Source organism: Balaenoptera ricei, chromosome 8, assembly GCF_028023285.1.
Source record: "Balaenoptera ricei isolate mBalRic1 chromosome 8, mBalRic1.hap2, whole genome shotgun sequence".
Lineage (NCBI taxonomy): Eukaryota > Metazoa > Chordata > Mammalia > Artiodactyla > Balaenopteridae > Balaenoptera > Balaenoptera ricei.
In genome coordinates, this window is record NC_082646.1 from 45,429,300 (window position 1) to 45,441,458 (window position 12,159).

A 12,159-nucleotide genomic window follows, 5' to 3' on the forward strand; every position below is an offset into this window, starting at 1 on the left:
AATTGAACTTTTTTCTTTTTTCAATAAAAAAGCTAGTCCAAAAAAAATCTCATTCTATAAAGACTTATCGTTTCCAAATCACAGTGAAAGGAACTTAAATAATTTACCAATTTTGTTTTCTCCTATGTGCCATAAAGATACCTCACTAAAAACTGGTATCTGACACAACAGAATGACATATGCAGAATGTAATATTGTAGTGACAGTACTGAGGTTGATTGTTACAGACATATTTAAACTCGGAGTATTAAATGGTTACATCCTAATTATTTACATAGAACATTGGTCCAATAACTAAAATAGAGAACGGCAGCTGAAAATTTATCTCATTCAATGTTCGAGATAAAAGGGTTAACCATTCCTTCCATTATTTTCTGCAGATAAGTTCTTTATTTTTTTCATATTTAAATCTGATGGCAACTGAATTCTGGCATTTTTCCAAGCTACTGTATGAAGAGGATGCTGAAGGCCACCACAATACAGCATACTGCAACATAAGGACTGTTCCGTTCACCAGTTCTGACACACTTCCAAAATATACCCAACAGCCCAGTTTTGTTTCTGTCCAGGAGGCTGAGTGCCAAGGACAGGATATAAGCACAGGTACATAGAAGCAGCAAGATTACAGTCAACAGACTCTGAAAATTGAAAATGGCAGACCTAGTGAGGCTGGCGAAGCCCCGGCCACATCTCCCTTCTGGGCCCGGGGCGAAAGAGGCATGCAGGGGCGGAAGAGGCATGCAGGTACGGCTTGCCTTTCTCGCTCCTTCCGCGGTCTGCAAGTGTTATTTTAATATGGTTTCATCACTGAGTCCAGGGCGTTCTTACTATGTGACTTAACTATAGACAGCTGTTCTGAATTAGAAAAAAACATTTTTTTCAGTCCAGTTGAGTTAGGTCAAAGTTGTAAAAAAAATCAATCACAGATGTTTCAAATCCTGGCCATCATAAGTCTTTAGTACTTATTGTTTATACCATTCATTTGGAGCAAAGCATATGCTACCTTATATTTTAAATTATTTTTAGAATTCCCTTTCCCCTGTACTTCATTATAAGCTTCAGTGCCGACATAGTTCAAACTTCCTTGCAGACCTTGTATCTAACCCTGCACACAACATATGTTCCATATGTATTTTTTAATTCAAACTAATTCAAATCAACTAACATGTTTTGAGTGCCTTCTGTGGTTGACTCAAATAAGAAAAAAAAGAATAGGTTGTTTTTACCTCAGAATCATAGAACCAACTTTCAGGGGATTGTGGATGTTTTGGAAAGAAAAAGCTTGACCTATAACTAATACAAAGTTGCCTAAGAATAGTGGTACATGAAGGTGCAAGGTAGGACATAGAAGAACCTGGTTACTTTATCCAACTTGATAAAAACATTAATGAAGCATTACCTTTTGTGACTTTTCTCAGAGGGAGACATTCCAGTTGACTGACATTGAAAGTAGTACATGGTAGATGATCAATAAACATTGACTAGCAGAGATGGTTTGTGAACAGGTAAGGAAAATGAAACGGCCAAAAGACTGAAGGTTAGGGAGAGCCTAAGCAAATTACCTGATTCGAAATTGGGCATGGTGGTAGTATTTATACCATGGAAATAGACAAATACTTCAAAGTAAATCAGAGCTCCCCTCCCCTCTCCTCTGCAGAGCTGGAGATAATCAGATTTCTGATTTTTCCTCACCAAAATTTAGCTTTCCTTTGCTAAAATTTCATAAAAATGAATAGTAGAGTATGCATATTTTGATAAGGTAACTTAAAGACAGCTGAATACTTGAGATTTAGTCTTATTTCCACATGTATCAGTGGTTTGTACCTTTTTATTGCTGATTAGATTTCCAGTACACAAATATACTACAGTTTAAGTCATTTTCCTATTAATAGATACTTGGGCTGGTTCTAGTTTTGGGTTTTTATGAGTAAAGCTTTTTATGAAAATTCTTGTACAAATATTTTTGTAAACATATTTTTCAATACTCCTGGACAAATATATAGGTTTCCTGAGTCATCTGGTAGATGTATGTTCAAGATTATTAAAGAAAAAAACAAAGCAAGCAACAACAAAACAGCCCTTAGCCAAAGTGGTTGCTCCATGTTATGCTTTGCCAAAAGTGCATGGTAGTTAGTTGTCTTATCTCACCTCCACAACGTTTACAGTTTTATTATGATATATCTTGAAAAGGATATCTTTAAATTGACTTTCTTTGATGATCTGTGAGCTTCATGAAATTTGTTATCTAAATCTCTCCCCAAATTTGGGAACTTCTCAGTCATTATTTCTTTAAATAAATTCTCTGCTCCCTTCTCCCTTTTTTTCTTCTCTTCTCCTTCTGAAACTCCAATAATTTACAAATTGGTTCTTTTGATGTTGCCTTATGGGTCATGTAAGCTTTCCGCACTCTTTTTTCTTGTTTTTTCTTTGTCCACTCCAAGGAGAGTAATTTCAAGTTCCTACCTTCAGTCTCACTGATTCTGTCTTCTGCTTGATCAAGTCTGCTGTTGAGGATCTCTATGGCTGTTTTCATTTCATTCATTGTTTCTTCAGCTCCAGAATATCCATTTGAGTTTTTAAATGATTTCTATACTTCTGTTAAACTTATATTGGTCATGTATAGTTTTTCTGATCTCATTGAATTATCTTTCTGTGTGTGTGTGTGTGTGTGTGTGTGTGTGTGTGTGTTGTAGCTCACTGAGTTTTCTTCAAATCGTTATTTTGAATTGTTTATCTGGTAAAATGCACATCTCTAACTCTATGAGGTTAGTTATTGGTAAATTTTGATTCTTTGGTGTCATATTTCCTTGATTTTATTTCATGTTTTTGAAGTGTTGCATTGCTGATTATATTTGAAATATCAGCCACCTCCTCCAGTCTTTACTGACTGACCTCAGGAGAGAAATACTTCCTATAGCACTGGTAAGGATTCCGAGGCCTTCTCAGATCTTCTAGGCATACACCTGCCCTTGTGTCATGTAGCTCATGATTCGATATTCTGGATTGGGGTGAGAAAAATGAGCCCCTTTGGCAGCACCCTGTATAGATGGGGAAGCCAACCCACTCACACATTTTCTCTTTGTTCAGAGGAAGAATTCACAGGATGAGGAAGATCTCTCTTGACCCTAAGCTGTGTCCTCTTGGAGGAGGTGTGAGGCATGTAAAGTTAAACGGTTCTTCTTACTATCTCCAAAGCATCCAAACTCATTTTCTTTTTTCCTCAAGTGGTCTGCTGGAACTTTTCCTCTAGAAACCTGGACTTCTACAAAGGCTCTCATCTGTGGGCAATTGTCTGTGTCACTGTTTTCCAGGGGTTCCTGTGCTGTGTTCAAGAGAAGCTGGAGCTGGTTCATGAACCACTGCAGGGTCCACATCCGGGACCAAAGTCTGGCTGCCAGTTTCCCAATGCATGGGTGGCCCAGATTCCTCCCTGGCCCCTTGGTGTATGATGTTGTACCCACAGCTTCCTCAAAAACACTTTTGTCCATGGATGGATGTCAAATTTTTGTTGTGAGGGACATCTTATGTTACCATAAATGTTTATATCACCTATGCATTTTATCTTAATTGTCAAATTTATTGGCATAAAATTATCCACAGTATCATTGTTTTATTCTCTCAGTGTCTGTCAGATCTGAGGTGATCTCTTTCATCCCTAAATTTTCATAGTCACTTTGTAGTTAATATTGTATTAATTAAATATGTGTTAACCTTTAATTAATGTAGACCTTCATCTACTGTTCTCATTCTTTTTACAATACTAGATTCTATTATACTAGCATACATTATAAACAAGAAAAGAAAACACAATCCTTTTTGTTTCAAGCAATCCTATGTAGTTTAAAGAAATAAGAAAGAAAAATTGCTTACTAAACATTTACATTTTTGATTTTCTTCATTTCCAGCCTGAAGAACTTCCTTCAGAATTTCCTGTAGTGCTGATCCAATGGAAATGAATTCTCCATTGCATTTTATATAAAAATTAGTCTATTCCATTTTCAGTGTCAATGGATATATTTGCTTTGTCTGAAACTATGGTTCGATAATAAATCCTTTCCAAGACTTTAATGATGTTTTCCAGTGCTTTCTGGACTATATATTTTTGATAAAGTCAGCATTCATTCAAAAATTATTCCCCCTATGTGGAACTATCTCATCCTTATATGGCCTATTTCAAGGTTTTCCTTTTAGCTTTGTTTTCACCAGCTTGATTATGACATATCCGGGAGTGGACTTATTTGCTTTTACCTGCTTGGGTAATTTTGTCTTTAGCTGAAGACTGCTCATAGGACTAGCACAGGGGGCAGAGACTCAAAAAGTTTATACAAAGAATTTGGTGTTATCATTTCTGGGTACTTCCTTTCTGGGATTCTCCTCTCTCTTTTCTGCAACATTGGTTGCCCTGAACTTTTGGGATTGAAGTTTCATGGCCAGAGTAGCTTTGATTGCAGGTTACCCTCAGGCTAAAAGACATAGGAACTGATATTTCACCCTTCCTATTCCCTTTTTCTGTGTGTCAACTCCCTTATTGATCAGCTTGCTTTTGTTCACACTTCACAGAATTTAGGTGGTTGCCTATTCCCTGCCAGATTTTGTAGTTGTTATCTGGTAAAGGGATAGGTCTGATAGGAACTAGTCAGCTGTACCGAAAGCAGGACTCCAAGGGTATGAATTTTTAATAAATAAATAAACCATCAACATCTTTAGGTTTGGTGAGTAAAATTCAAGCTAGCTGACTCATTTTGTACTGCTGCTGGGCTCACCGAACTGGAAATACAACCAATTTCGTACTCAATATAAAAGAAAAAATAATATGAAGAAACTATCTAGTGATTTCCTCTGAGAGGTTTTACTTTTCATAAAGGCAATTTGGGGGTCATCCTAGATAATAGCATCATTTTATTTAATGGCAGAATTTTACCACTTTTTCCTTGTAAACGTCCATAAGACTTACAATATCTCTCATTTTTCAAATGAGAAACTAAGGCCAAGAGAAGACTGATTTCACTATAATAATATAATTATGGATTAGTTTATAAAAATCTCAGTCCAGTTGATTTTCAAATCAATTCAATAAATATTCACTGAGCATCTTTGCTAAGCACAGTATATAAAGTTAAATTTTTAATGGTCTCTTTCCTTGAGAGATTAACATTTTAGTAGATGAAGGCTGTCAGACATATACAGAAATATTTTTATTTTACCAAGTGTGTGATATGAGAGTTATAAACACAGAATGCTATAGAAACACATAGATGGGAAACCAAACCCAAAGTTGTCATGAAAGGAACAAGGTGTGTGTCATTCATTTTTGTCTTACTCTAGCCAAAGATAAAAGAGCTGATTCTTAAAGGATCATTATAAGTTAGTCAGCTGAAGAACTGGAGCTCTTACTTCATTCAGGTCATTGTTCCATTGTTTCAGAGAGCTCTTTCTTGACCACAGCAAACTTGCACCTCCCTTCCTGGTACTTCTTCTCTCTCTCTCCCTTGTTTTATTTTATTTTTTTTTCCAAATTACTTGCTATCTTCTAGCATGTTATATATTTCCCTCCTTTTTTGCCCCTCACTCCCAACTAGTATGTAAGTTGCATAAGCATAGAGTTTTTTGTCTATTTTATTCACTGCTCTATCTAGACTGTTAGAACACTTTCTGAGCCATAGCAGTTTCTCCAATATTTGCTATATAAATGCATTTGATAAATGTTGTAAGTGATAAATTAGCAGGCAATAAGAGTTGAATATTTTTCAAAGGCTACACAATGTAGCGCCAAAATGCTGTACCAAGAGGTTTGGAATTTGTTTTGTATAATGGGAAATAATCAAAAAGAGAAAAATAACATGTTTACATGAATCACTGTGATCGATGTGGAGATAATTGACCCAAGGGGCAAAAATGGATTGATTGACTGACAATGTAAAAAATTACATTGATTGACTGACAAAACCTTCAAATTCACAAGATAAATAATTATGAAATCTATCTTCAACAGAGAATCTAGAGTTTTGTGAAATAGTAAGGAAAACCCTAAGAGCTAATCCTTGAAGATTCACATTTTGGGAATGATGCAAATTCTGCCTTAAGTAAATTCTGCCTTTTTAGTCAAGAAACAACATTCTGATGTCTAAATTATATAATACTCACAAAAATATAACTGAAATGAAAGGTGTGTGGGCTTGAGATGGCAGAGACCATTATATTAGAATAGTAAATACCATTCTAAGCACAGGTGTGAAATAAAATGACCTGCTTGGTGAACCCAATTTGTTATGTATAAAGAAATGATATATGTGGGAAAAACTACAGATGGAAGCAGATAATTAAGCAAGCACCCACTTATTCACCTATTTATTTAACAAATATGTATTAACCATCAATGAGTTATTGTGCTCTATTCCTGGGATACAATATGAGTAAATATTTGGACACAGACTCTGCCTAAAGGAGGTTTATGTTCTAGACATTATTCGAATATCAATTCAAACACACATTTGCAAACTATAATCAGTGTGTCGATGGACTAATAGTATAACAGGGAAACAAAACCTAACATGGATTATCAGGAAACAAGTCTCTGAGGAAGTTAAATTTCAGCTGACATAGAAAAGATTAAGAGAAATTAAGAGAGTAGAGGGAATGGAGGCAGGGTGTTTGATTGCAGAAGACAAAGTATTTGCAAAGGTTCTATGTTTGGAGGAAGAATGAAATATTTAAGGAACTGGAGGTTGGTAGGTAATTAATGCCTAGGAATCAAGGAGGAAAGTAGAAACATATGACATGAAGTAGCATGTAAGGGTCAGACTATGCAAAGACCTTAAAGTCTATATAATGAAAATGATTTGGGCTTCATCCTAAAATGAGTAGGAAGTATGAACACTCTAGATGCTAAACTAAGGAGTTAAATACCATCCTGATCATCACAATGACCCACTGAAGGATTAAAAGCTGAGTTATCTAGCTTTCAAAAACAATTCTGGCCTCACTTTATTCATTTAATATTTATTAAGTATCTATTATGTGTCAGGCACAGAGCTAGAGACAAGATCTGCCTTATGGACAAAGCAGTGAGGTTCTTGCTCTCTTAAAATTCACACTCTCTTGGGAGAGATGACTTTGAAGGGAACAAGCTAAATCCTGTGTCCTCATCTTATAACCTATATCATTATTGTTACATATTCCAAAGAAACAAGGTACACTAAAGTACATCAAAAAGCAATATGGTCTTAATTGTCTCTTGAGGAGATATCTGTGGGGTAGGGAGCATGTGTGACACTCAAAAATGGTGTCACGCAACACAAACTGCATAAAAACCATCTCTAAAAATCTTCCTGAATAATATTCATTCAAATTTGAGCTTTATTTTAAGGCAAAAAAGATGTATAGAAATATAAAGAACATTAGATAATGGGGACCAACATAAAAAAAATAAGATGTAGTTTTAGTGAAATTTTATGTATCACATAACATAATATGTATGTACATAAAAGAAAGATTACAGCAAACAAAAAGGGAAATAAAACCACAATTTTTGTAGAAGACTGTACAGGACAACAGAAGACATATACATATACATCTATATGTATATAAAAGATGTGTGTATATACCACATAGAAACTTATGCAATTTATATATTTGTCTACATAGCATTTTTTTATTTACATGGGGCCATAGATCTAACACACAAACTTATAAAATATATAAGTTTGAAGCTTTTTTTTGATAACTTTTCTAAACTATGGTGGTAGCTAAACTTATATGTTAGGTTACAGTTGAGAGTATCAACTGAGCTATATATGGTGATAAGAGTTTATTAATTCTTCTTGAAACTTTTATAAAATATAATAATAATCTTGTTATAAAACAACTTAAATTTCCAAAAAGTATAAATCTATGGACCAATGATTCAGTAAAAGTATAAATTCAAATAAATAAAAACCCTTGAAATCAATCAACTAATGAATAAGTAAGCAAACAAAAAATCTTGGTTAAAAATTGGCCAATTAAGGAGAGAAGCTTCAAGATGGCGGAAGAGTAAGAAGTGGAGATCACCTTCCTCCCCACAAATACATCAGAAATACATCTACATGTGGAACAACTCCTACAGAACACTTACTGAACACTGGCAGAAGACCTCAGACCTCCCAAAAGGCAAGAAACTCTCCAAATACCTGGGTAGGGCAAAAGAAAAAAGAAAAAACAGAGACAAAAGAATAGGGACAGGACCTGCGCCAGTGGGAGGGAGCTGTGAAGGAGGAAAGGTTTCCACACACTAGGAAGCACATTCACGGGCAGAGACTGTGGGTGGCAGAGGGGGGAAGCTTTGGAGCCACGGAGGAGAGCACAGCAACAGGGGTGCGGAGGGCAAAGCGGAGAGATTCCCGCACGGAGGCTCGGCGCCGACCAGCACTCACCAGCCCGAGAGGCTTGTCTGCTCACCTGCTGGGGCGGGTGGGGCTGGGAGCTGAGGCTCTGGCTCCAGAGTTCAGACCGCAGGGAGAGGACTGGGGTTGGCTGTATGAGCACAGCCTGAAGCGGGCTAGTGCACCACAGCTAGTGGGGAGTGTGTCCGGGAACAGGTCTGGAACTGCCGAAGAGCCAAGAGACTTTTTCTTGTCTCTTTGTTCCGTGATGTGCAAGAAGAGGGGATTAAGAGCACTGCCTAAATGAGCTCAAAGGACGGGCACGAGCCATGGCTATCTGCTTGGACCCCAGAGACGGGCATGAGACGCTAAGGCTGCTGCTATAGCCACCAAGAAGCCTGTGTGCAAGCACAGGTCACTATCCACACCTCCTCTGGGAGCCTGTGCAGCCAGTCACTGCCAGGGTCCTGTGATAGAGGGACCACTTCCCCGGGAGAACACACGGCATGCCTCAGGCTGGTGCAATGTCATGCCAGCCTCTGATGCCACAGGCTCGCCGCCCATTCCACACCTCTCCCTCCCATGGGCCTGAGTGAGCCAGAGCCCCCTAATCAGCTGCTGCTTTAACCCCATCCTGTCTGAGCAAGGAACAGACGCCCTCAGGCGACCTTCATGCAGAGGCGGGGCCAAAACCAAAGCTGAACTCCAGGAGCTGCGCGAACAAAGAAGAGAAAGGGGAATCTCTCCCAGCAGCCTCAGGAGCAGCAGATTAAATCTCCAAAATCAACTTGATGTGCCTGCATCTGTGGAATACCTGAATAGACAACAAATCATCCCAAATTGAGGCAGTGGACGTTGGTAGCAACGATACATATATATTTTTCCTTTTTCTCTTTTTGTGAGTGTGTATGTGTATGCTTCTGTGTGTGATTATGTCTATATAACTTTGCTTTTACCATATGTCCTAGGGTTCTGTCTGCCAGTTTTTTTGGTTTTTTTTCTTAGTATAGTTTTTAGCACTTCTTATCATTGGTGGATTTGTTTTTTTGTTTGTTTGTTTGGTTGCTCTTTTCTTTCTTTCTTTCTTTCTTTTATTATGTAAAAATATTTTTTTTATTTTTAATAATTATTGTTTATTTTAATAACTTTTCTGTTTTATTTTATTTTTTCTTTCTTTCTTTCTTTTTTTTTCTCTAACATTTATTCTGAGCCATGTGGATGACAGGGTCTCGGTGCTACAGCCGGGTGTCAGGCCTGTGCCTCTGAGATGAGAGAGCCGAGTTCAGGACATTGGTCCACAGGAGACTTCCCAGCTCCACATAATATCAAATGATGAAAATCTCCCAGAGATCTCCATCTCAACACCAAGACCCACCTCTACTCAACAACCAGCAAGCTACAGTGCTGGACACCCTTTGCCAAACAACTAGCAAGACAGGAACACAACCACAGCCATTAATAGAGAGGCTGCCTAAAATCACAATAAGGTCACAGACACCCCAAAACACACCACTGGACACGGACTAGCCCACCAGAAAGACAAGATCCAGCCTCATCCACCAGAACACAGGCACTAGTCCCCTCCACCAGGAAGCCTGCATAACCCACTGCATAATCTTAGCCACGGAGGGCAGACACCAAAAACAACGGGAACTAAGAACATGCAGCCTGCTAAAAGAAGACCCCAAACACAGTAAGTTAAGCAAAATGAGAAGACAAAAAAACACACAGCAGATGAAGGAGCAAGGTAAAAAGCCACCAGACCAAACAAATGCAGAGGAAATAGGCAGTCTACCTGAAAAAGAATTCAGAGTAACGATAGTAAAGATGATGCAAAATAGTGGGAATAGAATGGAGAAAATACAAGAAACATTCAACAAGGACCTAGAAGAACTAAAGAGCAAACAAACAATGTTGAACAACACAATAAATGAAATTAAAAACACACTAGAAGGAGCCAACAGCAGAATAACTGAGGCAGAAAAACGAATAAGTGATCTGGAAGATAAAAGAGTGGCTATAATAACTGCAGAGCAGAATAAAGAAAAAAGAATGAAAAGAATTGAGGACAGTCTAAGAGACCTCTGGGACAACATTAAATTCACCAACATTCGAATTATAGGGGTCCCAGAAGAAGAAGAGAAAAAGAAAGGGACTGAGAAAATACTTGAAGAGATTATAGTTGAAAACTTCCTTAAGATGAGAAAGGAAATAGTTAATCAAGTCTAGGAACTGCAGAGAGTCCTATACAGGATAAATCCAAGGAGAAACATGCCAAGACACATATTAATCAAACTATCAAAAATTGAATACAAAGAAAAAAATATTAAAAGCAGCAAGGGAAAAACAACAAAAAACATACAAGGGAATCTGCATAAGGATAACAGCTGAGATATCAGCAGAAATTCTGCAAGCCAGAAGGGAGTGGCAGGACATATTTAAAGTGATGAAAGAGAAAAAAACTACAACCAAGATTACCCAACAAGGACCACATTCAGATTCGACAGTGTGTGTCCTTGGAAAGTAGTGTCCTTCTTTGTCTCTTGTAATAGTCTTTGTTTTATAGTCTATTTTGTCTGGTATGAGAATTGCTACACCAGCTTTCTTTTGATTTCCTTTTGCATGGAATATCATTTTCCATCTCTTCTCTTTCAGTCTGTATGTGTTCCTAGGTTTGAATTGGGTCTCTTGTAGACAGCATATATACGGGTCTTGTTTTTGTATCCATTCAGCCAGTCTATGTCTTTTGGTGGGAGCATTTAATCCATTTACGTTTAAGGTAATTATCGATATATATGTTCCTATTACCATTTTCTTAATTGTTTTGTGTTTGTTATTGTAGGTCTTTTCCTTCTCTTGTGTTTCCTGCCTAGGAAAGTTCCTTTAGCATTTGTTGTAAGCTGGTTTGGTGGTGTTGAATTCTCTTAGCTTTTGCTTGTCTGTAAATATTTTAATTTCTCTATCAAATCTGATTGAGATCCTTGCTGGGTAGAGTAATCTTTGTTTTAGGTTTTTCTCCTTCATCACTTTAAATATGTCCTGCCACTCCCTTCTAGCTGGCAGAGTTTCTGCTGAAAAATCAGCTGTTAACCTTATGGGGATTCCCTTGTATGTTATTTGTTGTTTTTCCCTTTCTGCTTTTAAAATTTTTTCTTTGTATTCAATTTTTGATAGTTTGATTAATATGTGTCTTGGCGTGTTTCTCCTTGGATTTATCCTGTATGGGACTCTCTGTGCTTCCTGGACTTGATTAATTATTTCCTTTTTTCATATTAGGGAAGTTTTCAACTATAATCTCTTCAAATATTTTCTCAGTCCCTTTCTTTTTCTCTTCGTCCTCTGGGACCCCTATAATTCGAATGTTGGTGCATTTAATGTTGTCCCAGAGGTCTCTGAGACTGTCCTCAATTCTTTTCATTCTTTTTTCTTTATTCTGCTCTGCAGTAGTTATTTCTACTATTTTATCTTCCAGGTCACTTATCTGTCCTTCTGCCTCAGTTATTCTGCTATTGATCCCTTCTAGAGAATTTTTAATTCATTTATTGTGTTGTTCATGATTGTTTATTTGCTCTTCAGTTCTTCTAGGTCCTTGTTAAACATTTCCTGTATTTTCTCCAATCTATTTCCAAGATTTTGGATCATCTTTACTGTCATTATTCTGAATTCTTTTTCAAGTAGACTGCCTATTTCCTCTTCATTTGTTAGGTCTGGTAGGTTTTTGCCTTGCTCCTTCATCTGCTGTGTGTTTCTTTGTCTTCTCATTTTGCTTAATTACTGTGTTTGTGTTCTCCTTTTCACA

At 37.2% G+C, this 12,159-nt stretch overlaps 1 protein-coding gene across 1 annotated transcript; it reads right to left on the reverse strand.

Moving 5' to 3' along the window:
* Nucleotides 1-443: 443 nt before the first annotated feature.
* LOC132370148 (protein kish-A-like) lies at nucleotides 444-740 on the reverse strand. Its single transcript, XM_059929899.1, has one exon. It carries the CDS (start codon nucleotides 738-740, stop codon nucleotides 444-446), a length of 297 nt encoding a protein of 98 aa, XP_059785882.1.
* Nucleotides 741-12,159: the final 11,419 nt, after the last annotated feature.